The sequence below is a fragment of the Chamaea fasciata genome, unplaced genomic scaffold (genome assembly GCF_029207755.1).
Source record: "Chamaea fasciata isolate MVZ Bird 193981 ecotype frontalis unplaced genomic scaffold, bChaFas1.0.hap1 SCAF_23, whole genome shotgun sequence".
Classification (NCBI taxonomy): Eukaryota; Metazoa; Chordata; class Aves; order Passeriformes; family Sylviidae; genus Chamaea; species Chamaea fasciata.
Genome location: NW_027094108.1, coordinates 1,618,967 through 1,645,158, shown reverse-complemented (window position 1 = coordinate 1,645,158; position 26,192 = coordinate 1,618,967). Strand labels below are relative to the sequence as shown.

Below are 26,192 nucleotides of genomic sequence, written 5' to 3'. Positions count from 1 at the left end.
AGCAGAAATGGGAAAACTTTTAAGGAATAAAAGAGCAGAAATGGGAAAACTTTTAAGGAATAAAAGAGCAGAATAGTTACTTGTCAACATGAGTGAGGAAAAGAAAAATCTCGGTGATGTGACTGGATATTGACGTGATACTGCTGGCAACAATGTGAAGTTTTTGGTGATCTTTGCCTGGTTTTTTGGGGGTGGAGGAACCTCCTGCTGTGCCTTTGGAGAGTGTGATTTGCACAGATTTCCATGCGCCTCTCCCCGATTTCCGTGGAACACAAATTGAGTGAGCTGGGATTTGAATGGGTAATTCCCCCTTTGTATCCAACTGCTCCTACCTGTCAGGATGTTCTTTTGACTTCTCTTTTTATTGGTTATATCTGAAAATTCTTACAGGGCTTGGGAAAGGATTTCTGGCTGTATCTCTGGAGCTGTTCTTTAAGAAGAAAGGGAAATTAAAATTACCAGGAGTGTTTCCAGGGAGGTGGTGTTGGTGAAGCTTCTGCCTCACACTGCCAGACTTGAGAGATTGGTGTAAAATATAATTTCTGGAGGTTGTTCCATTAACTGAAGCAATTTTTTGGTTCCTTTTTGGGGCTGAAAGGTGTTCCCAGAGAGGATGAGGCTGCTCCTCTGGACTTCAGCCTCCAAGCCCTGTGCTTTCACAGCTCTAGTTCATACGTGATTGTGCCTTGGTGCTCATAAACAGGATTTTCTCCTTAAAATCCAGCTTCTGCTTGAGGAGCAGGTGGCAGAGGCTGTGATTTATTCTCTGTTCACCTCCTCTGGCTCCTCCTCAGCGGGGCTCTGGCAAAAATCCGCCGTGTTCAGGTCAGGCCTGAACATCAGGATGTAACACTTGGGCACGAAGTAACTGGCCAGGATACCCAGGGTGGTGGCCAGGATGGTGCAGATCTGCGTGACAGCCCTGAGGACCGTCCTCAGCGTGGCGAAAATCACCAGGAAGAAGATCCAGATGACGAAGAAGATGAGGGTGGCGAAGGTGATGCCCCTGGCCACGTTGTACCTCCTGGCCGGCGTTTGCACCATGAAGGTGCACAGGAAGCAGGCGAAGGCCAGGCAGCTGTTGTAGCCGTGCAGGAGGGCAAAGGCAGCCCAGGACTGCGTGCCACACACCAGCAGCACCTCGCTGGGCAGGGACTTGTAGTCGGCCACCAAAAAATCTGGCCCCAGGCGGAGGTGACAGAAGCAGAGCAGCACCTGCGTGAGGAAGGAGGCGGCCACCAGCAGCCAGGCCCTGCCGTGGGTCACCCAGCGCAGCAGCCTGGGCGCCCGGCGGGGGAATTCCGTCACCAGAGTGATCTCCAGCGCCTTGGGGACGAAGGTGGAGAAGCAGCCGTTGAGGCAGACGGCGTAGGAGAGCTGCTGCACCATGCAGAGCGCCGCGCTGGGCTTGCCCACGTACAGGCAGCAGCTGAGGCTCTGCAGCAGCAGCGTGAGCAGGGCCAGGAGGCTCCTGCCGCCCCCAGACACCTGCACCAGCGGGCTCCGCAGGTGTTTGAGGAACAGCAGCGCCGTCACACAGATCAGGGCCGCCGTCAGGGCCATCAGTGTCACCAAGGCCACGGCCAGGGGCTCGTCCCAGAAGAGGAACCTCTCGCTGCGGTCGTAGCAGCGGGTGCTGCGGGCGGGGGCCCATTGGTGCTGCGGGCACGGGGAGCAGTCGGTGCTGTCTGCAGAGAGAGCCTGCTGAGCACCCACAGCCCTCGGGGACAGGGATTAAGGGTGTTGTGGGTGGTGTTTTCCCTCCCTCCAAGGTGTGTTGGATCTCCAAAGCTCGTGGTAGTTCACCCTCTTGCTTATCCACCCTCCTCCCTGAGGGATCCTTGTGTTTCTTGCCTCTGTTTCCCTTGAGAGTCCCAGAGTTTTACCGTGTTCCACTCTTCTACCCATGCCCCCAGAATTGCATCATACCCTTCTCTCCTACGTCTGCAGATAAAACACAAATGTTGTCCTGATGCCTGAAGCTTTAGCTTTCATGTATTCCAGGTTCTGTGCTGCCCAGGGGTGCAGCTCTGAGCTCACAGTCAGTGTCACTCAGCTCTGCACACAGCAGGGACACAAATCCTTTTCCTGCTGCACACCAAGGACAATTGGTACAAGTTTTTAGGCCCAAAAGCACAAACAGTGGTGGGCTGAAGAGAGAAAACAAGAAGGATGGGATTTCATAACCTGCAGCTGGAATTGGACAATTAAACCCCAATATGCAAATGGACCAAAACTTATGAAAGTGTGAGACCTCCATTTTGTCTGTTGGTCCAATGGTCCATTTTTGGTCCATTTTGTGACCATTTTGGGTCCACCTTGGGTGTAGCCCTGGCCAGGCTCCTGTCCTGCCCAAGGGGTACCCTTAAAGGCCTTTTAATAAATCTCTACTTTATTCTCTAGCTCTGCCCAGTCTCTGTTCCAGCTCAGCCTTCCCAAGACGTCAGTCCTCATTCCTTCCCTCTGGGCCCAACAGGGGCAGGTCCCCAGTGAAGAGCGGAACAGCGAGGGGAACACCTGGCACAGCTTGTGGAGCCACGAGACAGAATAATGCAGTTCAACCCTTCCAATTCCCCAGACCTCACCTGTGCTGTTCCAGAAGGTGTTTTCTGAACAGTCTGTGCAGTCATAGCAGCAGAGGTTGAATCCTTTTATTCTCCTGACCTGTCCTGGTTCGCAGCGCCTGAAGCACTCGGATGGGGGCTCCTGGCAAAGGCAGGAAGGAACATCAGCCAGGCATCTCCCAGGAGAATTTTCATCTCAAACAAATCAGGATGAACTGTGCCTTTTTTTTTTTTTTTACCTTCTTATCGGGGGTGTGGAACTGGATCTGGGCCCTACGGATGTACAGGGACTGGTCGTAGTCCCCCACGGACAGGTAGGTCAGGGTGCCGTCCCTCCAGGCCCAGAAGATGAGTTTGTACCCAGTGTTTGTGCCGTGGGATTGATCAAACCTGAAGCTCTGGCCGTTCACCTCGAACGGGAGGGTGTTCATGAAGTGCAGCAGCTGGGGGAGGAAATTCAATCAATATGGATTTTGGTACAGTTGTTCTTGTTTGGAGAAATCAGTTGTCCCTTAGGTGGGCTAAGATTGTGACAATTCTGCACGCCAAAATCAGTTGTCCCTTGTATGAACATCCATGGACCTTTCCCAACTGTCCCTAAGATCGTGACAACTTGGCTGTGATGTGACCAAACCCAACCCTTCGCCCCTCAGATCTTTCCTCACCTGCCAGGACCTGATGGCTGTTTTGGGACAGCTTTTGGTGGTGCAGCCCAGGGCTCTGTGCAGGGCCTGGGCCACGCTGTACACGGCCACGTGCACCGGCTGCACCGTGGTGACGCTGAGCATGGGCCAGATGTCCCTGAGGGTGACGTGGTCACACTGCTGGCAGTGCGTGTCCAACACCTCGGCGTTCATCACGCGGCTCAGCTCCTTGGACCTCCGGCAGAATTCCTCCTGTGCAGCGGAGCTGAAGAGCTCAGCCACGTACTCCTGGAAGCCAGGGACTGTCCCTGTCCTCATGACAAAGCCCAGCACCGTCCCGATGCTCTGGATGTTGGGGATGGAGGCGGTGATGTCCGACAGGATCCAGGGCTCGGTGCCGATCCAGACCTTCTTGCCCAGCCCCATCCTGATGCTGTGCTGCAGCAGGGCCTGGGCTGGCAGGCTGTAGGCAAACAGCACCACCACATTGACGTTGGTGCTGTTGATGGTCCTCACCGTGTCCTCCAGCTGCTTCTTGGCGCTGGGCTCGGCCACCTCGGTGGGGATGAGCCCCTCGAAGGCGATGCAGATGTTGTTGGTGCCGGCCATGCTCAGGAACAGAGCCTGGGCCCCCCGGCCGTACTCGTCGTCGCTGCCCACCGTGGCCACCCAGTTCCAGCCAAACTGGTGGAGCAGCAGCACCACGGCCTCCGCCAGGTTCTTGTCGCCGGGCACGGTGCGGTAGAAGGACGGGTAGAGCTCTGTGTTGCTCAGGGTCTCGCTGCTGGCCCCGTAGCTCACCTGCACGTGGAGCAGAGGGGAAGGGACTGGGTTGGGGTTTGTGACAGTAAGGGTTAACTCTTTGCCTGGACAGAGGCAAAACACGTCAGGCTGGAGCGTCCAAGGAAAAGATTTGTGTTTGTCAGGACAGACAGATCCATTTCTCACAAACACGGTGGGGCTGCCGGGAGACGCGTCAGGAGCTTTGTTCAGGCACCAGTCTCAGCTGCAGGGCGAGAGACAGGACATGGTGCATGCTGAAATGCAATATTAGTGTTCAAATGTCAGTTCTGGAGGTTGTTTCGTTACCTGAACCTAAAAGTGAGAATTCCTGCTTCTCCAGAGAGCTTTTTACCTGTGGGATGAGGAAGGAGCTGAAGAGCTTGGCGGTGACCAGGCTGCTGGGATTCACAAATACCAAACTGATGTTTGATATTCATATCAAACATCAATCCTGGAGGGTGTTTCATTACCTGAACCTAAAAGTGAGGATTCCTGTTTCTCCAGAGAGCTTTTTACCTGTGGGATGAGGAAGGAGCTGAAGAGCTTGGCGGTGACCAGGCTGCTGGGATTCACAAATACCAAACTGATGTTTGATATTCATATCAAACATCAATCCTGGAGGGTGTTTCATTACCTGAACCTAAAAGTGAGGATTCCTGCTTCTCCAGAGAGCTTTTTACCTGTGGGATGAGGAAGGAGCTGAAGAGCTTGGCGGTGACCAGGCAGAGGTCCGACTTGTGGGGCCCGATGACGGCGGTGACGCGGGGCTGGTACTCGGTGTAGTTGCAGAGCACCCCGATGCCCGTGGTGCCGTTGCGGGTCAGGAAGAGCAGGCTGGGCTGCAGGGCCACCAGGGGCTCGAAGCACGTGTCGTACATGTCGTAGCCCAGCGTGATTCCTGGCAGGAGGGAGCTGGAGTTGTTGATCTGGTCGATGGCGAACCTCATGCCCAGAGCCCAGATCAGCCCGTCCGTGAATAACCTGAGGGCACAGGGGACAGCAGTGACATCAGCAGTGACACAGCCTGGCAGTGTCGCCTCCTTCTCTGACATTCTGGCGTCCTTGTGGCCAAGCAAGACGTTCCTGCCACTGTCAGCAGAGCAGCCCTGGACCCACCCGTGAGTTTTTTTTGCTCTGAATGCGAGCACCTTTCCAATTTAATTCGTCTTTTCTGCCAGCAAAAATATCCCTGGAGCTTCCCAGGAGAAGGGACAGTGTTGGAGCCCTGGGCACTGAGAATTTCAGCCCTTCTGTGCTAACAGCCACAGAAAAGAAAACGCTACATTTGACCTGAGGCCTTGGAAGAGGCTTCAATGTGGGATTTTTCCTGGTGTTTTCCCCCTCTGTGCTAATTCAAGAGACTGTGATTGAAACATGGGATTTTTTCCTGGTGTTTCCCCCGCTCTGTACATCCCAGCACACTGAGCACATTCCCTGCCCCAGGAATGTGAAGCTGGAAGGATTTTGGACCCTGAGCTCTGCTGCTGCCAGAGCAGGAGGAGGACACAAGCCTGGCTTCTCCTTCTCCTCACCAAGAGCAGTGAGTAGGGGGTGATGTGGTGGGGGGAACCAACCTGGTGTAAGTGAGGAGGAAATGCTGCTCGCACCTCCAAACCCCAGGCCGTTTTGGTTCCTGCTTTCCCCTCCGAGTGTCCCTTTTCCTCCCAAAAAAGCAGCAGCACCATCCCAAGGTGTGATCTACCCATCAGTGCGTGAAACCAGAACCAGCATCTCCAATTTAAGTGTTTGACTCAAGCCCTAAGGAAGCCAAAAAAGCTTTTCTCAAGGTGGGGCTGAACTTTTGACAGCACAAAAAAACCACAAAACCATTTCCATTTTGGCACCAGTTGACCCCTCACCCCTCAAACTCTTCTCTGTCCCATCCCACCTCCAGCAGAACCACTTCATTTTCTCTTTTTTCCCCCCTTTTCTCTTTTTCCCCCCCATTTTCTGTTTTTTCCCCCTGCTCTTACCTCTCACACAGCAGCAGGGTGGGCTCAGAGCGAGCTGTCAGGTTCACTGTGTCCTTCCCAAAGGGGAACAAACCCCCCAGGATAAAATCCCCCGGTCTCCTGAACTGAGCTGACAGACACGAGGGGCTCAGGGCGGCAGCGCAGCCAAAGCTCAGGCACAGCCAAAGGCCTGGGAGCTGCATTTTGGGGGAAAAATCTGGGAAAAAGAAGGGGAGTGGGGAATTCAGGCACAGCCAAAGGCCTGGGAGCTGCATTTTGGGGGAAAAATAATACGGGAAAAGGGAAAAAGAGCAGCAGGGAATTCAGGCGCAGTCAAAGCCCAGGGTGATGCATTTTGGGGGAAAAATCTGGGAAAAGGAAGAGGGAATTGAGGCTCAGCTGTTCCTGGGAAGTCCCTTTAAATAGAGCTCCGAGGGATTGAAGTAATGGGGAGGAATTTGTTTAGCAAAATGCACTAAATTAACTTTAGTGGGCAATAACCAAATCCCCTCTGAGGGCACTTGGGTGCAAACCATCCCTGATTTCCTTTTCTCAGGCTGCAGCTTCTGCTCCCAGTGATTTACAAATTCCTTGGCCCAGCCGGGGAAATTTGGGTGATCAAAAACTCAGGTGCCCCACTCTGATTCTGCTGATTTTTATTGATTTATTTTTTAAATTCGAGGTCACCTCATCGCAGGAAATAACCAAATCTGCCTCAGGGCACGGCAGGAATTTGCCTGGAGGGGCCATTCCCAGGTCACAATTTAATTAATTTTGTGAGTTAATTAAGGTTGCTGAGCTGTCACTCAGCTGAGTTGATATTTTTTTTTTAGAAGTTGTTACTGGCTGATCTCATTTTTTTTTTCCTATCACTTTGCTGGGATATTAATTTCAATTTAAAGGCTTAAATCCAAGTTCACAGCATGGGAATTTAGGTATTTTTTGTTTTTTTTCTGGTTAGGTTTATTAGGTTTTTCTGGTCAGGAAATTTTGGTGTCATGTATTCTGAAGTTCTGGGTTTATTTGGTTTTTCTGGTCAGGAAATTGAGGTGTCATGTATTCTGAAATTCTGGTTCTGCCTCCTCTGTGCCTCGGCCCAGGTCAGGATGAAGGACACGGGAAACGCAGAGTCGAGTTTGGTCTGGGTTGTTTATTATATTTTACTTATTTACAGTATTTACAGCGTGAGCTCCAACTTGTCAGTTAGAGAAACAAGGCAAAACGTTACCAAGGCTATTTAAGTGATAATTACCCAATCCCAAAGTGAAACTTCCATTATTTAATACCTTTGACCCAACAGCAACTATTAGATGTCTACAATGCAGACATCCCTCATCCAATTACAGAAAATCACCCAAATTTGTGAAGAAGGAGGAAGAAGGAGGAAGAAGAAGCTGAAGAAGAAGGAAGGAGAAGGTGAAGAAGAAGGTGAAGAAGAAGGAGGAAGAAGAAGGTGAAGACAGAGGAAGTAGAAGGAAGAAGAAGGAAGAAAGTGAAGAAGGAGAAGGTGAAGAAGAAGAACAGTGAAGAAAGAGAAGGAGAAGAAGAACTCAGACACCTCCCTGAACGGGTCCACGTTTATAAAGTGAATAACTTGGTCAACTCCTCAGCTCCAGGCTGGGAAGGAAAAGTGGAAATAACCACGGCCAGAGAAGCAGGTAAGGCGGGTTGTGCTTCTATCAAAGTGCGATTTTCACCTCAAAAATGTGACTTTCACCGCGAAAATGCCATTTTTCACCCCCAAAGTGCCATTTTAATCGCCGCCCCCCGCTGCAGCCGCCGTCAAGGCAGATCGAGCAGCTTGTGCCTCTCGAAGAGCTCCTGGGTGATGCCGTAAACATCTCCGATGTAGGGGATGGCCTCTCCCAGCATCGCCACCGCCTCCTCGGGCGGGCCCACGTTCATGCTCTCCAGGAAAGCCTCTCGGGAAGGCAAAGCGCAGAAGGCCAAGGTGGCCGCTTTGCGGATCACCCAGGGGTGGTGAGCGGCCAGCGAGGCGTTGTAGGCGTCGGTGCAGAGCACGGAGGTGCGCGGCTCTCCGGAGTGAAGCCCCTCCAGGAAGAGCTGCAGCCAGCGCAGGGCGCGGTGCAGCCGCAGCACCGTCCGGCAGCCCGAGTCCGGCCGGGCCCTGAGCGCCGCCGGTCCCGCCGACAGCTCCTGCTCCACCATGGATTGCAGCGACACGAAGTTGTGGCGTTGGCGGTGGCTTTCCAGCAGCGTCACCTTGGCCAGGGCGTCCTTGGAGATGAAGGAGAAGACGGTGCCCAGGCGCTGGAGGAAGCTGAGGGAGGGGAGGTGGGGAGAGGGTCAGGCGCTGGAGGGGTGGAGAGAGACTAAAGAAACAGATGAGGGGGGAAGAGAACCCAAAAAACCAGCTTAGGGGGGAAGAGAACCCCCAAAAAACCATCTAAGGGGTGAAAAGAGAACCTCAAAAAACACCTCAGGGGTGAGAAATCAAGAATCAGCTCAGGGGTGAAAAGAGAACCCAAAAAAAACCACATCAGGGGCGAAAAATCAACCCAGAAGCAGCTCAGGGGTGAAAAGAGAACCCCAAAACCACCTGAGGGGTGAAGAGGAACCAAAAACCACCCCAAGGGTGAAAAGAGAAGCCCAAAACCACCTGAGGGGTGAGGAGAGAAGCCCAAAGGGAAGCCCGGAGGCCCGGAGCACATCCCCCTGCCCCCGGGCCGGCTGCCCCCGGGCTGGGCAGGACGTTCCCCAGGGAGGAAAGGTCCTGCTGGGCCAGGAGAAGGATCCTGCTGCCCCTGCTGAGACCCGGCCGAGGGCAGCAGCTGCACCTCGCCGGGCACTTCTCAGTTCAATGTTTCATTTACAGCTCTGACCTTGACGGGTGAAGCCTCGCAAAGCCCACAGGAATTCAGTGGCAGAACCACGGAATGTCCCGAGTTAAAAGGGACCCAAAATCCCACCCAGAGCCATGGCAGGGACACCTCCCACTGCCCCCGGCTGCTCCGGGGACACTTCCAGGGATGGAGCAGCCACAGCTTCTCTGGGAAAATCCATCCCAGCCCCTCCCCGCCCTCCCAGGGAAGAATTCCTTCCAAATTTCCAAGCTAAACTCGCTGTCAATGTGACTCCATTCCCCCTTGTCCTGCCACGCCGGGCTCTTGTAAATCATTTTCTCCATCTGTCCTGTCAACTGCAGTGCTGGAAAGGGTCACAGCTCCTTTAGATGGGTTAAATTGGGGGGATATCCTAAAATCCTTAGAATATATCAGGGAAAATATCATCTGATGTGGGCCAAGGCTCTGCTGTGGAGGATCTCCCTCAGAAAGTGGAAGGGATTTCTTCCTGATATCCCCTGTCGGTGCCCTGTCATTTCCTTCTGCCCACAGCCCCTCTCGGAGGGAAGCAGCCGGGCACTCACCGGATGAGCCCCCGCCAGCCGCTCAGGTAAGGCTCCAGCAGCACCTCCCGCTGCTCCGTCACGCACCTGCGGAAAGCGTCCAGCACCTCCCTCATGCTGAAGGCGCCCGCGGCCGCCGCCATCGCTGCGCGGCGCCGCCGCCTCCTCCCTCAGCCCGCACCGCCCGCTCCACCAATCAGCGCCGCGTCCGTCACCCGCCGCGCCCCGCGGGCCAATCAGCTTCGCCGCGTCCCCGCGGCTCGGCCAATCCGCGCTGGGGGCGCGAGGGGCGCGGCGGCGCAGGCGCTGAGGGGGCGCCGGCGGCTCTGAGGGGCCTGGGGTGAGTTCTCGGCACTTTGGGGGGTTTAATGCGGTGTTTATGGCGGTTTTGTGCTTTATTTGGTCTCTTTTTCTGTGCTTCTACATGTGTTCTCCTGGATCTCAGCAGCAGTGGTGGATATGGAAGCCAAACAGGGCCGCTTTCCCACAGGTTGTTGTTGATCGCCTCACTCGATGTTTTCTGTCTCGTCTCAGGGAGAAGTTTGGCCTCTGCTCGAGTCGGATCCTGGAAAACATTTGGGATGGCGGCTGAAAAAGCGGCGAAATCTTCTTCTCTCTCCGTGCCCCTCACGGATCCGCTGCTGCACTAATTCCCTGGGCGGGTTTGGGACCTGGAGCGGGGTAAAAATGCCCGAGATCAAAGTCACTCCCCTGGGTAAGCGCGGCTTAAAACCGCCTTGAAATCCGACTAAAAACCTGCGGGATTCGGAATTTAGGGTGGAGCAGCGTGATGTGATTCCTGTCAGCTTCTCTGTGCCCTCCTTTGGCTTTTTCCATCGACAGTTATAATTATTAGGATTCATTAATTAATCAGGAGTAATGAATTTGCTGTGGTAGAACATGAATTCCCCTGCAGTGACAAAGAGCTACAGGAAGGAAATATTTCTCTTTTTTTTCCGTGTTTAATCTTTATTTTTTATGGGTTCTGATGAGCAGAACTGCTTTATCCTCACGTTAATTATCAGCCTTGGTGTGGGTTTAATTAATGAGGCTTAACGAGGGCAGAGCAGCTGGAAGCTGAGTTCTGATCCTTGCCGGGAAAAGGATCCTTTTCTCTTTTCCTTGAAACTGCAGTTTCTGGAAGTTTGTGCAGAACCTTCACCTGCTTTGCTTCAGAAAGAGTTGCAGCTTTCCCCAGAGGTGTTTTGGTGGTGTTTTACTGGGGTTTTGTTGGTATTTTTGCTGGTGTTTTATTGGTACTCATCTGTTTTTTTGCTGGTATTTTGCTGGTTTTCTACTGGTTTTTTTAATCGGTGTTTTGCTGGTGTTTTATTGGTATTTTACTGATGTTTTGCTGGTGTTTTTATTGATATTTTACTGGTGTTTTGCTGGCGTTTTATTGATATTTTGCTGATATGTCACTGATGTTTTTATTGGTATTTTACCGGTATTTTGTTGGTGTTTTATTGGGATTTTGCTGGTATTTCATTGGCGTTTTACTGGTGTTTTTGCTGGTATTTTTCTGCTGTTTTCCTGCTGTTTCACTGCTATTTTCCTGGTGGTTTTGTGTGCCCAGGTGCAGGGCAGGATGTGGGCAGGAGCTGCATCCTGGTGTCCATCGCTGGCAAGAACGTGATGCTGGACTGTGGGATGCACATGGGCTACAACGATGATGTGAGTGTCCCCTGCTGGCCCAGGGATTTGGGGGGATTTCTGGGAGCATTTCCGGCCTCCTCTGTGTGTCTGGACTCTGGCAGAGCTGCTCTTTCCCCTTCAGAAATCTCCCAAAACTTCCTTCTCCTCAAATATTTCAGGAAATGTCACATCCAGCCCTCCTTTCTCTGCCTCTGGTGGAGTTTGGGAAAATTAAATCCACATCCAGCCCTCCTTTCTCTGCCTCTGGTGGAGTTTGGGAAAATTAAATCCACATCCAGCCCTCCTTGCCCTGCCTCTGGTGGAGTTTGGGAAAATTAAATCCACATCCAGCCCTCTTTTCCCTGCCTCTGGTGGAGTTTGGGAAAATTAAATCCACATCCAGCCCTCCTTGCCCTGCCCCAACCCATCCCTCAGATTCCCAGATTCCCAGACCTTTCTTTCCATGATTTTTTTTTTTTGGATCACTGATGCTGGTGCTGCCTGGGGAGGGCTCAGCACATTCCCAGTGTCCCAGGCCTTTCTTTCCCTGTTTTTTTGGGGTCACTGATGAATTCCTGATGGATTCCCTCTTTCCTCCTGGCTGCAGAGGCGTTTCCCTGACTTCTCCTACATCACCCAGAACGGGAGGCTGACGGATTTCCTGGACTGTGTCATCATCAGGTGAGGCCCTTTCCTTGTCCCAGCCCATCCCAAAAACTCCCAAACCCCATCTCTCAGATCTCAGCTGCATTTTCCACATCCTGCAGAGCTCAAAAAAAATCAGGGAGCCACAAAAACTGAATTCTGTGCAACCACTGTGGGGTTTTCTTGTGCCATCCCAAAAACTCCCTCAGATCTCAGCTGCATTTTCCACATCCTGCATGCTCAAAAAGCTCTGGGAGCCACAAAAACTGCATTTTATGCAACCATTTGGGGTTTTTTTTTTTTGTGCCATCCCAAAAACTTCCCCCCCAAAAAAATCTGAGATCCGCCAAAACCGAACTTTACGCAACCATTGTGTTTTATTTTTAATTTTTTGCAGCCATTTCCACCTGGACCACTGTGGGGCCCTGCCCTATTTCAGTGAGATGGTGGGTTTTGATGGCCCCATTTACATGACCCACCCCACCAAGGCCATCTGCCCCATCCTGCTGGAGGACTACAGGAAAATCACCGTGGACAAGAAAGGGGAGACCAACTTCTTCACCTCCCAGATGATCAAAGACTGCATGAAGAAAGTGGTGGCTGTGCACCTCCACCAGACTGTGCAGGTGAAAAAAGAAAACCAACCCCAAAAAACCCACCCCCAGTTTAATTGGAAAGATTGGGATGGGGTGAAGAGGGGTTTTGCTGAAAAAAAACCCCAATTAAATTGGAAATACTGGGATTAAGTGAAAAGGGGCTTTGCTGGAAAAAAAAAAAAAAACAAACCCAAAAAATCCCAATTTAACTGGAAATATTGGGATTAGGTGAAAACCCCAAAAACCCCAATTTAATTGGAAATATTGGGATTAGGTGAAAACCCCAATTTAACTGGAAATATTGGGATTAGGTGAAAACCCCAAAAACCCCAATTTAACTGGAAATATTGGGATTAGGTAAAAACCCCCAAAACCCCAATTTAACTGGAAATATTGGGATTAGGTGAAAACCCCAAAAGCCCCAATTTAATTGGAAATATTGGGATTAGGTGAAAACCCAAAAAATCCCAATTTCATTGGAAATGTTTGGATTAGGTGAAAACCCCAAAAACCCCAATTTAACTGGAAATATTTGGATTAGGTGAAAACCCCAAAACCCCCAATTTAACTGGAAATATTTGGATTAGGTGAAAACCCAAAAACCCCAATTTAATTGGAAATATTGGGATTAGGTGAAAACCCCAATTTAACTGGAAATATTGGGATTAGGTGAAAACCCCAAAAACCCCAATTTAATTGGAAATATTGGGATTAGGTGAAAACCCCAATTTAACTGGAAATATTGGGATTAGGTGAAAACCCCAAAAACCCCAATTTAACTGGAAATATTGGGATTAGGTGAAAACCCCAAAAACCCCAATTTAACTGGAAATATTTGGATTAGGTGAAAACCCAAAAACCCCAATTTAACTGGAAATATTTGGATTAGGTGAAAACCCCAAAAACCCCCAATTTAATTGGAAATATTGGGATTAGGTGAAAACCCCCAAAAAACCCCAATTTAATTGGAAATATTTGGATTAGGTAAAAACCCCAAAAGCCCCAATTTAATTGGAAATACTGGGATTAGGTGAAAGCTATTTTGCTGGAAAAAAAACAAAAAAACCCCCCCCAATTTAACTGGAAATATTTGGATTAGGTGAAAACCCCCAAAAAAACAATTTAATTAAAAATATTTGGATTAGATGAAAAGGGGCTTTACTGAAAAAAAAAAACAAAACAAAAAAACCAACAATTTAACTGGAAATATTTGGATGAGGTGAAAAGGGGCTTTGCTGAGGCAGAAAAAAACCCCCCAAACCCCCTAATTTTAATTAAAAACATTAGGATTAATGAAGTTTTTTTGCTGCTGGGGCAGGTGGATGAGGAGCTGGAGATCAAAGCTTACTACGCAGGGCACGTGCTGGGAGCTGCCATGTTCCAGATCAAGGTTGGCTGTGAGTCTGTGGTCTACACTGTGAGTATACCCCCCAAAATTAAAATTATTTCCCTTTTTCTTTAAATCTAGAAACATCCCCTGATGTTTCCAGATCCCTCTGATATTTCCAGCTCATTCCTTTGGCTCAGAAATATCTCTGTTGGTTTTTTTTTTCCCTCTCCTCAGGGTGATTATAACATGACACCAGACAGGCACTTGGGGTGAGTAAAAAAACCTGATTTTTTGTCAGTTTTTGGGAATTTCTGACTGGAAGATTTCAGCACGGCTGCTGTTAATTCCGCTTGGATTCTCTGGGATATTTCATGATGTCTCGGCTGGAAATAAAAAATGCAATTTTGAGTTGTGACAGTGAAGATATTTACGTTAAACCTGCCTGCTAGACCTTAATATCATCTAAATACTCACATTAATCTATTTTTTAGGGCTGGGCAGTAGGTGGACTTCAATGCTTGAAGTATTTTTTAATTGAAATAGAATATTTTGGATGGATCTGGTGGGGTTTTGGATGGATTTCGAGGGATTTTTGATGGTTTTGATGGGATTTTTGACTGTTTTGATGATATTGTGGGTGAATTTGTTGGGATTTCTGACTGTTCTGATGGGATTTTTGACCTTTTTGATGGGATTTTGGACCGTCCTGATGGGATTTTTGACCTTTTTGACGGGATTTTTGACTTTTGTTGGGATTTTGGGTGGATCCGATGGGATTTTTGATGGATTTGGTGGGGTTTTTTACTGTTTTGATGGGATTTGGGATGGATTTGGTGGTATTTTGGATGGATTTGATGGGATTTTTGCCTGTCCTGATGGGATTTTGTTGGGAATTCCCTCTGTTCAGGGCCGCCTGGATTGATAAATGCCGCCCTGACCTGCTGATCACAGAATCCACCTACGCCACCACCATCAGGGACTCCAAACGCTGCAGGGAGAGGGATTTCCTCAAGAAAGTCCACGAGACTGTGGAGAGAGGAGGCAAGGTACAGTGCCCTCCCACCCTGAGGGATTTATTACCCTCATTTCCAATCCTCCAGGAGAAAAAATCCCTCTCAACGTGGGCCATTCCTCTCCTGGAGAGAGAGGAGAGAAAACACACCAGGACTTTTGTCTGTGCCTTTCATTCCAATCTGCAACATTCAGACAATCTCAGGAAGTGAGAGGGGTTTTTTTGTTGAGAAATTGTAGCCACAGAGCATTTGATGCTGTTTGGCTTTCTCAGACTCTGAATTCCATCTCCTATTCCCAGGTTCTCATCCCAGTTTTCGCCCTTGGCCGTGCCCAGGAACTTTGTATTTTATTGGAAACTTTCTGGTGAGTTTTTTGGGGATCCTTTGTGCCTGATGAAAGCTGAAAATGGCAGGAATTTGTCTGGAGTAAGAAGGAGAAAAGCACTAAAACCTGTTAAAATATTTAATGTTTAAACGTTGATTTAAAATATAGTTAAAATATTGATTTCTAGCTCCTGAAAACAGAGAAATACACCCCAAAAATCCTCTTGGGACCCTCCCCAGCTTTATTTTTACCCCTCACAGGTCACTTTTTTTTTATTTTTGCAGGGAAAGGATGAACCTGAAAGCTCCAATTTACTTTTCCACTGGCCTGACAGAGAAAGCCAACCATTATTACAAACTTTTCATCACTTGGACCAACCAGAAAATCCGGAAAACTTTTGTGCAGAGGAACATGTTTGAGTTCAAACACATCAAAGCCTTTGACAGAGCCTTTGCAGATAACCCAGGGCCCATGGTGAGGGACTGGGAGATTGTTTTATTCCATTTATTCCCAAATCCTGATGGGAAAAATCCCCCTGAGCATCCTCCAGCTCAGCAATCCCACCTAAAAAACCTCTCATGGTTTTTAAAAAATGTTCTAATGGCCTAAAAATGCTCTCATGGCCAGGCCATTTTAAATTTTAATTTAAAAATCTCTTTCTGCTTTTATTTCTGGGTTTTTTTAATACAATTTAATCCCTTTCTGTTTTTTAATTAAAGGTGAAACACCTAAAAAAAAAGAGAAAAATTTTCATATTTATGTCATCTACAAATCCTGATTCAAACCAGGATTATTCTTTCCCACATAATCTTTGATTGATTCTGGTTGATTTGATTAATTCCTTGATTAAATCTGGTTGATTTGATACCATTAAAAAAAAAAAACCCACTCAGAGTTTTCCATCAGACTCTGAGCATGCTCCCAAATATCTCCTAAAAACAGGGAATATTGGTTTTATTTCTTAAAACAATGGCTCAGCTCCTGGGAATTTTAGAGAAGGTGGGAAGGAAAATGAAATGGGAAGGAAAATGAAATGGGGAGAAAAATGAAATGGGGAGAAAAATGAAATAGGGAGAAAATCAGATGGGAAGAAAAATCAGATGGGAAGAAAAATCAGATGGGGAGAAAATCAAATGGGAAGAAAAATCAGATGGGAAGAAAAATCAGATGGGGAGAAAATCAAGTAGGAAGAAAAATCAAACAGGAAAAATCCCTCTTTGTGCAACGTTGGTGATGGATATTCGTGGATGCTCTGCACAGATTGAGGGTATTTATAGAAATCATGGGGAAAAATGGGTTTTTTGTAGTGATTTCTGGCACATTTTTTGATTTCCAGGTGGTGTTTGCAACCCCTGGGATGCTCCACGCAGGACAATCCCTCCAAATCTTCAGGAAATGGGCAGGGAACGAGAAAAACATGGTAAGAAATTGAGCTTTTTTTGGGGCTGCTCTTTTATATTTATGTGAATTATAAACACTGAAATTGTGTCAAATCTTCTCCTGAGGAGCTGCAATTAAAGGCCACAAATCCCCTTTGAACCAGCACATCCAAACTCTGAATTTGTGCCAAACCAAATCCGTGGAATTGCTGAGTTTTTGGGGTTTTTTGGGTTTTTTTTTCCCCCCAGGTGATCATGCCTGGCTACTGTGTGCAGGGAACTGTGGGCCACAAGATCCTCAGCGGGCAGAGGAAGCTGGAGATGGAAGGGAGACAAATTGTGAGTTGGCTTTTCAATTTCCAGCACTGGAAACACCTCAGAAATCATTTTTGGGTTCGGTGTTGCACTTGCTTTGGGTTTTTTTGGTTGTTTTGGGTTTTTTAGGTGGCTTTTGGGGGGTTTAGCGGGGATTTTTTGGGTTTTTTGGGGGGGATTCGGGTTTTTTTCTTGGTTTTGGGGGTTTTTTTGGTGGGTTTTTTGTTTGTGTGTTTTTGGGGTGTGGGGTTCTTTTTGTTTTTGGGGAGACTTTTCTGCTGGTTTTTTGTTTTTCTGTTTTTTGTTTTTTTTTTTTTTTTTTGTTTTGTTTGTTTGGTTTGGGGTTTTTTATTGTTGGTTTTTCCCTTTTGCTTTAGCAAAGCTGCATTTGTTTGGGGTTTTTTTTTTCCCCTTTTTGCATTAATTTCTACCAAAAAACCTCTTTGAGAGCCCCTTTCCTTCTGCCATAAAACCTTATCAACAAAACTGATAACTAAAAATCAAATCATCGATATATTTACATTAATAAGTGATATACTTACATAATTGATAATTAAAAATCAAATAATCGATGCACTTATATTAACAATTGATATATTTATATCATTGATAATTAAAAATCAAATAATTGATGCACTTATATTAAGAATTGATAAACTTACATAATTGATAGTTCAAAATCAAAAAATTGATATACTTATATTAAGAATGGATATATTTATACCATTGATAATTAAAAATGAAATAATCCATGTACTTATGTTAAGAATTGATATATTTATATCATTGATAATTAAAAATCAGACAATTGATATATTTATATCATTGATAATTAAAATCAAATAATCGATGTACTTATGCCAAGAATTGATATATTTATATCATTGATAATTAAAAATCAATTGATATATTTATACCATTGATAATTAAAATCAAATAATCGATGTACTTATGTTAAGAATTGATATACTTATATCATTGATTATTAAAAATCAAACAATTGATATATTTATATAATTGATAATGAAAATCAAATAATTGATGTACTTATGCCAAGAATTGATATATTTATATCATTGATAATTAAAAATCAATTGATATATTTATACCATTGATAATTAAAATCAAATAATCGATGTACTTATGTTAAGAATTGATATACTTATATCATTGATTATTAAAAATCAAACAATTGATATATTTATATAATTGATAATTAAAATCAAATAATTGATGTACTTATGCCAAGAATTGATATATTTATATCATTGATAATTAAAAATCAATTGATATACTTATATCATTGATAATTAAAAATCAAACAATTGATATATTTATATAATTGATAATTAAAATCAAATAATTGATGTACTTATGCCAAGAATTGATATATTTATATCATTGATAATTAAAAATCAATTGATATACTTATATCATTGATAATTAAAAATCAAACAATTGATATATTTATACCATTGATAATTGAAATCAAATAATCGATGTACTTATGTTAAGAATTGAAATACTTACATCACTGATAATTAAAAATCAGACAATTGATATAATTATATTAAGAATTGCTATATTTATATAAATAATCGATATATTTTATTAATAATTGACCTATTTCCAAGCAGATTTGGATAACAAACCACAATTTTCCCCTTCCCACGTGACAAACATCGTCTGAGACGAGGCAATGTGACCCTTTAAACCACGACACCTTTTCCTTAGGACAATTTCACTGTCCTCCTCCATCCTTTTCAACAACTCCAGAGGGATCCGTGTGTCTCTGGGCGTGCCCCGAGGGGAACTCCCCACCCCCTGAGGCTGTGCTCTGCTCCCCGCAGCTGGAGGTGAAGATGCAGGTGGAGTACATGTCCTTCAGCGCCCACGCCGACGCCAAGGGCATCATGCAGCTCATCCGGCAGGCCGAGCCCAGGAACGTGCTCCTGGTGCACGGGGAGGCCAAGAAAATGGAATTCCTCAGGCAGAAAATCGAGCAGGAGTTCCGTGGGTATCCCGGCCAGGGGACGGGCTGGCGGAAAAAACTCCAAAGTCGTGCGTGTTCACATCTCCCCGCAAGGAAGTGATGCCTCTGACGTCTTAATTAACGCAAATTAAGTCCGTGTAATTGCAGTGATCCCCTTGGACATGAAGTACAATTGTTTTCCGTGGCATCCAAGCCTTAAAATCACATTTTGGATCCATTTTGGCCCTCAGCACAGCTAGGTGGGGTGGTTTTTACATCTCCCCACAAGGAAATGATGCCTCTGACATCTTAATTATCATTAATTAAGCCCAGTTAATTGCAGTGATCCCCTTGGACATGAAAGTAAAATTGTTTTCCATGGCATCCAAGCTCTGAAATAACATTTTGGATCCATTTTGGCCCTCAGCACAGCTAGGCTGGGTGCCATTCACACCTCCCCACAAGGAAATTATGTCTGTAACACCTTAATTAACACTAATTCTAGTGCTGCTGTTGCCCTTTGCAGATGTCAGCTGCTTCATGCCAGCCAACGGAGAGACCACCACCATCCTCACCAACCCCTGCATCCCTGTGGACATCTCCCTGGGCCTCCTCAAGAGGGAAACTGCCATAGGTGACACCTCCCACCCCCAGATTTCCTGCTTTTTGTAGTGCTGGTGATGGCAGAAAGCTGCAGATTTCTGTTTCATTAAATAAAATTAATCCATTTCTATCTAATAGAAATTAAATCTATTTCTATTTAATAGAAATTAAATATATTCGTATTTCAGTTCTATTTCTATTCAAATTTGATGCTAATTTATAGTGAATTAAATAAATCTATTTAATAGAAGTGAAACAGATTTGTATTTAATTTAAATTCAGTGTGCACACCCTGCCTGGTTTGCTGCCCCTGTGTGTGCTCGTAGCGGCTTGGTTTGGGAAAGCTGGAATTGCTTTTATAAACTGAATTTTAGTCAAACAAGCCTAATTCTTTCCCTCTGGGAAAGAGAGGGAGTTTTACTCTGTATCACTAAATATCATTTCTAAATTATCGAATTATTATCTAAACTATCACTACATATTATTGCTGAGGTGTCAAGATTTCTGACAATGCTTAAACCCCACTGATGCATTGAGCAGATATGGGCAGAAGAGTGTAAAAATGCGCTGTCTGAAGCCCAGGCTCGGCCCTGGAGCAGTTTTTTGGGGTGCAAAAGCAGCCCCTGAGGTGTTTTTCTGCCCCTGGCCTTGCTGCAGGTCCTTTGCCAGACGCCAAGAAGCCAAAGCTGATGCACGGCTCGTTACTCATGAAGGACAACGTGAGTAAAGGAGTCCTTGGGCTTCTCTTGGGGCCTCTCAGGGTGGATTTTTTGTGTCCTCTCAGGGTGTTTCTGTCCTCTCAGGGTGGTGTTTTTGTGTCCTCTCAGGGTGTTTCTGTCCTCTCAGGGTGGTGTTTTTGTGTCCTCTCAGGGTTTTTGTGTCCTCTCAGGGTGTTTCTGTCCTCTCAGGGTGGTGTTTTTGTGTCCTCTCAGGGTGTTTCTGTCCTCTCAGGGTGGTGTTTTTGTGTCCTCTCAGGGTTTTTGTGTCCTCTCAGGGTGTTTCTGTCCTCTCAGGGTGGTGTTTTTGTGTCCTCTCAGGGTTTTTGTGTCCTCTCAGGGTGTTTCTGTCCTCTCAGGGTTTTTGTGTCCTCTCAGGGTGTTTCTGTCCTCTCAGGGTGTTTCTGTCCTCTCAGGGTTTTTGTGTCCTCTCAGGGTTTTTGTGTCCTCTCAGGGTGTTTCTGTCCTCTCAGGGTGTTTCTGTCCTCTCAGGGTGGTGTTTTTGTGTCCTCTCAGGGTGTTTCTGTCCTCTCAGGGTGGTGTTTTTGTGTCCTCTCAGGGTTTTTGTGTCCTCTCAGGGTGTTTCTGTCCTCTCAGGGTGTTTCTGTCCTCTCAGGGTGGTGTTTTTGTGTCCTCTCAGGGTGTTTCTGTCCTCTCAGGGTGGTGTTTTTGTGTCCTCTCAGGGTTTTTGTGTCCTCTCAGGGTGTTTCTGTCCTCTCAGGGTTTTTGTGTCCTCTCAGGGTGTTGTTTTTGTGTCCTCTCAGGGTGTTGTTTGTGTCCTCTCAGGGTTTTTGTGTCCTCTCAGGGTTTTTGTGTCCTCTCAGGGTGTTTCTGTCCTCTCAGGGTGGTGTTTTTCTGTCCTCTCAGGGTGTTTCTGTCCTCTCAGGGTGGTGTTTGTGTCCTCTCAGGGTGTTTTTTTGTGCCCTCTGAGGCTGTTTTTTGGTATCCCCTCAAGGTGGTGCCATGTTTTAGGTGCACGAAGAACCCAGATCACCACGAACGATTCTCCTCCCTCACAAAGATGACGCCTCGTTTTCCACCTCATCTTAATTTTCAAACACCACTCCCCTGCTAGAGGTTAAACCATCTCCCAGAGACCAAACTGACTGTGTTAAACACTGATTTATTATTATTTAGGTGGATATTTTGTCCCAGCCTTCAGCTCTCCCTTCGCTGCCCGCCCTCAGCAGCGACGAAAGCGTTTCAGCACGAAAAGAGAACTTCCCTTCTCCCCTTGACCCCAGAGCAGCACCACAACCCCCCAGAGCTCAGAGGATTGGATTTTCCATTCATTTATCTCCTTTTTTTTCCCCCTCACAGAGTTTCAGGCTGGTGTCCCCCGAGCAGGCCCTGAAGGAGCTGGGGCTGGCGGAGCATCAGCTGCGCTTCACCTGCCGCGTGCACATCCAGGACCCGCGCAAGGAGCACGAGACCGTGCTCAGGGTCTACAACCACCTCAAGGGGTGAGCCCTGCCTGCCCTGGGAGGGGTTTCTTAATCTTCTTTTCTCTTTTCTTCTTCTCTTAGAGCCAGGGTTCAATGCTGGAGTGATGCAGTTTTCGTGTTCGGGCTCAGATGTTTATTAATTCTTACCTATGTTAGTCTTACAAGCTGTGAGTTCTGGCTAACAGAGTGAAAAATGGTTGTGTCTCTCTCTCTTTCCAAGGTCTTTTAAGCACTAATTGTCCAATGTCTTGGTTTAGATAGACAGGTGTCTGCCAGGGAGGGTTGGAGTCTCCCTTAAAATGTAAGCCACTCCCCCCCTTTTTCAAATTATCATAAATTTGCCATTAAAAGGCTGTCAATTATGAAATGACACCTAAATTATTTTTGCTTTTAACCCCAAAACCAACCTCCTGTAGTCCACAATGTAGATTTTTCTACCCAATTATAAAACACCACCCAAACCCATGGAGAAGAAGATTAAAAAGGACTCAGCCTATGCCCTAGATCCTCCATCTTACTTTATATCTATTACTATATTCTAAACCCTTAAACTCTAAATTTTCCACCCTGTGCTATCACACACTTCTGTTTAACTCCGCCCCCACAATCCCAGTGCTGTCACTCAATTTTGGAAGCCTCTTCCACGGCCTCAGGTTAAATGCAGTGTTTTCTGTGCCAGTTAACAGAGAAACCCCAAAATTCTCAGTGCCCGGGCTTCCAACACCTGGGAAGGGTTTTCAATCCCTCAGGAATGCTGGGATTGATTTTTTTAATCCCCCAGGATGGAGCTGGTTGTTCCCAGTGCAGGCAGCTCAGCTGTAGCCCAGGTTTGAGCTGGCGGCAGCAGAACCCTGCAGGTTGTTTCTCCCTCTTGCTGAGTTCTTTGCTCAGGTTGGAGCTGGAGAGGCTGTTTTAAACTCTGCAGGAATCATTTCTGCAGGAAACCCTCCGTGATTAATGGGAACAGCAGAACAAGCTGTGGCTCAGCCCCCTTTTCCCTTCCCAGGAGAGGAGCAGGCTGGGATTTGGGGCGAGGACCCCAGGGGTGAGGCAGCATCCCAAATAAACCCATCCCCTCTCTCTGCAGGGTCCTGAAGGATTACTCAGTGCAGCACCTCCCTGATGGCTCCATCACTGTGGAGTCCATCCTGATCCAGGCCACAGCACACTCAGAGGATCAGGGAACCAAAGTCCTGCTCGTGTCCTGGACTTACCAGGTGGGCATTCCTCATTTCTGACCTGAAATTCCCAAACCATTCCTGCACTGGGGTGAGCCTGCTCATGTCCTGGACTTGGCAGGTGGGAATTCTGATTTGGGGCCCAAATTCCTGATTTCTGACCTGAAATTCCCAAACAATTCCTTCCACCCCAAACCATTCCTACATTGGGGTGAGCCTGCTCATGTCCTGGACTTGCCAGGTGGGAATTCTGATTTGGGGCCCAAATTCCTGATTTCTGACCTCAAATTCCCAAACAATTCCTTCCACCCCAAACCATTCCTACACTGGGGTGAGCCTGCTCATGTCCTGGACTTGTCAGGTGGGAATTCCTGGTTTCTGACCTGAAATTCCCAAACCATTCCTGCACTGGGGTGAGCCTGCTCATGACCAGTTGGGAATTCCTGATTTCTGGCCTGAATTCTTGATTTCTGGCCTGAATTCCTGATTTCTGGCCAGAATTCCCCCCGTCCCAAACTACTCCTGCACTGGGGTGAACCTTCCTCCTCTGGCTCTGCAGGAGTTTGGAGGGTGAGGGGAGTCTCTGCTGTTTCCTGCCCATTTGGGGTGGAGCAGAAATGGTTTCACAGGAGCCCCAGTGAAGCAGAGAACTCCTGGGGTAATTAATTCCACCTCATTCCATTTAATTCTCTCCGTGTTTTTGAGCCCTGCTGAGTATTTCACGTTGTGTTTCTTACCTGGCAAATCTAAAACGAGCAGAGAATTATTTCTGATCTTAACATTTCTTTTATTTGCCAGTCATCCATCCCATCATCTTCGCTTTCTGTGCCTGGGTTACGAAACTCTTTCTTGACAGCAAGGAAATGCCTTGGGGAGGCAAAGCAATAAAATCAGTTTATTCTTTGATTTCAAGCAAAAAAAAAATGGAGCTTTTCCTCAAAGGAAACCCCTCAGCTCCTTTGAGAAATGGGAGTTTTCACACCAGCATTTTGTAAGAACAGCCAGAAATGAATTTATGGATTGTTTCAGTTTTTAAAGGCAGCTGCACATGAAATCTTGCAGGCTCCAGGAATTCTCTCAGCTCATTTCTAGGTACCAAAATTGAATTTACTGCCCCAAATGGGACAAGCAAAGGAAGATTTTTGCTCTCATCCTATTATTTTTTTTTTTTTTAATCTCTTTTAGGATGAAGAGCTTGGCAGTTACCTGACATCCCTCCTGAAGAAAGGGCTGCCCCAGAGCACCCCCTGAGAGCAGAGCCCAGCCCAGGCTGGGTCACACAGTCAGGTTTTATTTTGTTTACATTGTCTCAAAGCTTCTTTTTTTCTGCTTGGTTTTAATAAAAGAATTCCAGTGTTCGTCCAGTTCTGCAGTGAGAGTCACCAGCCCTGGGATTTTCCCCCTTGGGAAAAAAAAAAACCCATCCAGGGAGTCAAGAACCTGTGTTGAAACAGAGCTGAGGAGCAATTTTTGAGTTGTGCACACATTTGAGTAACTTTTTCTTTGTGTTCTCCCCTCCCAGAGCTGATTCCCCTTAAAATCCCCTCAGTGCTGCCTGAAACAATTAAAATTCAAAGTGTAAAAGCATCACAGAGAGTAAAAAAAAAAAAAAAAACCCTAAATGTGCTGATAACCAAGCAGCAAAACTTATTTAATTCCCCATCCTTCCCTCAGGGCCGGCTGCAAGGAGCCTCCAATCATTTTTTTTTTTACTTTTATCCACAAAGATTGTGCTTGGCTGATAAAACCCAGCCCCACTCCAGTGCAGGGAGCCTAAAAATGGGATAAAAAAGGCAATTTTCTGCTAAAGGTGAAGGATTCTTTTGGGCTGAGGCTCTCACAGTTCAGGATTTTCACCAAACCTCCCCAGCGATCGAGATTTTTCAGAGTTCAGAAAAGTTGGAGCTGATTTTCTCAGCAAGGTTTAAAAATTGCTCTGAGCTAAGAGCAAAATAGAGGAAAGGGAGAGGCCAACTTGGGGTTTTAATTGTAATTAATTAAGTGTCCAATTAATGACAAGCACCTGGGCACAGGGGGAGGCTCAGGCTGAACTTGGAAATTCAGGGTTTGTTGATCTGCTGCTCTCTCAGCCCTTGACAAAGTTTTGGGGTGATGTTTGAGGGAGCAGAACTGAGCCTTGTGACACCCAAACCCCCACGTCCTCTGCAGGAAATAAACTCGGTTCTAAGCAGGTTTTAAGCCAGGCCTGTGGTTTTCTGCTGCCACAATTGTCAAGATAATTAAAAAAAAATAAAAAATCCTCCCCAGAGCCTCACGTTTCACAGGGGATGGAAACTCAGCAGTTAACACAAGAAAAGGGGTGAGGAAAGGTCAGAGGATTGTGTTTATATCACCAAATGTCAGGGGAGGAAAAACAAAACTCGAGATGTTTCAAGACCACACAGGGCAAAGAGCTGAGTGTGTGTGGGGAGAGGAGCTTGTTTACCTCTGGCTGATAAATCCTGGGATTTATCAAGTGTCTGTTCCCTCCTAAACACTCATGAATCAGTGTCCAGCTCCTGGAGATCCTGGAATATTCCCTGGGAAAGCCGAGGCAGGAGGAGAAGCCCCTATTTGGCTGTGGAATGTGGGCAGCAGCCTGGGAGGGAGCGGGAGAACAGGGAAAAAAAACCCAGCAGGGCTGCCTGGGTCCAGGAATTTCCTGGATTTCATTCAAATCCCTCCTTCCCTGCTTCCCAAGAAAACAGCCCCAGGTTCTCCCAACCCCAAAATTCAACAGGTTGAGCCCAAAAACCATCCCTGACCACAGAGCCAGGAGTGCTCTGGAGGCTCCAGCTCCCCCAAGGATTGTCCCACTTTCCTGATCAAAATCTCCCATCTGCCTTAATCTTATTTTTCTGCTCAAACCTTCCATCTGCATGGAAAAATAAAAAAGGTTTTTCCAGGCTTGCTTTTAAAGGAAATCGTCAGAAATTTCAGCTCTGCGTGTACCTGGAGCGGAAATTTCAGCTCTGTGTGTACCTGGAGCGGAGCAGCTGATTCCAGCCCCGCGGATTTGCCTTCCCACTCCTCTGCCCGGGCCTGTAGTCCCAGGAAGGGTCCCCAAAATTGTGGTCACAGATGGTGAAGACCCTCTTAGGCCTGACCCTGAGGCTGCAGGGGCAGCGCCAGGCCCTGCTGGAGGAGTGGAAACGGTACAGGACGGGGTTCAGGCAGCAGCTGAGGCTGGCCAGGACCTCAGTCACCCTCTGCATCCCTGGGATCAGCCCGCCGAGAGGCTCCTGGGGGATCCCCCGCATCTCCAGCAGGAATTGCAGCAGCTGGCTGAGCTGCTGAGGCAAAAAACAGAGGGCACAGATGGCCAGCATGATGGAGATGGTGCCCAGGGCTTTCCTCCTGGCCCTGCTGGGCCTGCTCCGCCACACGCTGCCGGCCGCCAGCGGCAACCCCAGCACGGTGACCAAAACCGGGACAAACGCCCCGAAAACCACCCCCAGCACGGCCACAGGGGCCGTGGGCTGAGCCCAACCCTCAGGGAATCCCCCGAAGCAGCTCCTCAGCCCCGAGCTGTGCAGCAGCAGGGGGACAATGCCACCCAGGGCCACCACCCACAGCGCCGCGGCCAGCAGCAGGTAGTGGGGAGCCCGGAGACGGATGGAGGCGAAGGGATGCAGCGCTGCCAGCCACACGTCGCCGGCCAGGCAGCTGAAAAACGCCACGCTGAGCGACGTGTGGAGACAGAACACAGCCCCGGTGACCCTGCAGGCCG

The 26,192-nt window shown here is 47.4% G+C and overlaps 4 protein-coding genes across 4 annotated transcripts; 1 reads left to right on the top strand and 3 right to left on the bottom strand.

Moving 5' to 3' along the window:
* Positions 1-759: 759 nt before the first annotated feature.
* TAS1R3 (taste 1 receptor member 3) lies at positions 760-6,146 on the bottom strand. The gene is made up of 6 exons (XM_066202981.1): positions 5,965-6,146; positions 4,672-4,972; positions 3,230-4,009; positions 2,804-3,007; positions 2,586-2,706; positions 760-1,688 (listed from the first exon to the last, which is right to left on the bottom strand). The coding sequence occupies exons 1-6, from the start codon at positions 6,144-6,146 to the stop codon at positions 760-762; spliced, it is 2,517 nt and encodes an 838-aa protein (XP_066059078.1).
* Positions 6,147-7,083: 937 nt separating this feature from the next.
* Positions 7,084-9,453, bottom strand: CPTP (ceramide-1-phosphate transfer protein). The gene is made up of 2 exons (XM_066202982.1): positions 9,332-9,453; positions 7,084-8,224 (listed from the first exon to the last, which is right to left on the bottom strand). Exons 1-2 carry the CDS (start codon positions 9,451-9,453, stop codon positions 7,726-7,728), a joined length of 621 nt encoding a protein of 206 aa, XP_066059079.1. The 3' UTR covers positions 7,084-7,725.
* A 174-nt stretch (positions 9,454-9,627) lies between these two features.
* INTS11 (integrator complex subunit 11) lies at positions 9,628-23,826 on the top strand. The gene is made up of 18 exons (XM_066202899.1): positions 9,628-9,650; positions 9,845-10,025; positions 10,887-10,984; positions 11,553-11,626; positions 11,988-12,216; positions 13,505-13,603; positions 13,751-13,785; positions 14,424-14,562; positions 14,829-14,893; positions 15,139-15,328; positions 16,191-16,274; positions 16,483-16,572; positions 18,399-18,561; positions 19,047-19,154; positions 19,781-19,842; positions 21,160-21,302; positions 22,372-22,501; positions 23,648-23,826. Exons 2-18 carry the CDS (start codon positions 9,998-10,000, stop codon positions 23,711-23,713), a joined length of 1,803 nt encoding a protein of 600 aa, XP_066058996.1. The 5' UTR covers positions 9,628-9,650; positions 9,845-9,997; the 3' UTR covers positions 23,714-23,826.
* On the bottom strand, positions 23,226-26,184 carry LOC136300467 (lysophosphatidic acid receptor 6-like; the record flags this gene model as incomplete). Its single annotated transcript, XM_066202900.1, has 1 exon — positions 23,226-26,184. A coding segment is annotated over one exon (756 nt), but the record flags the coding sequence as incomplete, so codon positions are not given.
* Between the last annotated feature and the right edge of the window lie 8 nt (positions 26,185-26,192).

Coding starts and splice junctions, on each gene's coding strand:
- INTS11 (XM_066202899.1), top strand. CDS start 9,998: ATGCCCGAGATCAAAGTCACTCCCCTGG. Junction 19,843..21,159: donor CGTTACTCATGAAGGACAAC/GTGAGTAAAGGA, acceptor TCCCCCTCACAG/AGTTTCAGGCTGGTGTCCCC. Junction 21,303..22,371: donor GTCTACAACCACCTCAAGGG/GTGAGCCCTGCC, acceptor CTCTCTCTGCAG/GGTCCTGAAGGATTACTCAG.
- CPTP (XM_066202982.1), bottom strand. CDS start 9,453: ATGGCGGCGGCCGCGGGCGCCTTCAGCATGAGGGAGGTGCTGGACGCT. Junction 8,225..9,331: donor GGCTGGCGGGGGCTCATCCG/GTGAGTGCCCGG, acceptor CCCCTCCCTCAG/CTTCCTCCAGCGCCTGGGCA.
- TAS1R3 (XM_066202981.1), bottom strand. CDS start 6,146: ATGCAGCTCCCAGGCCTTTGGCTGTGCCTGAGCTTTGGCTGCGCTGCC. Junction 4,010..4,671: donor GCTCCTTCCTCATCCCACAG/GTAAAAAGCTCT, acceptor CTCCACGTGCAG/GTGAGCTACGGGGCCAGCAG. Junction 1,689..2,585: donor CACCTTCTGGAACAGCACAG/GTGAGGTCTGGG, acceptor CTCTCTCTGCAG/ACAGCACCGACTGCTCCCCG.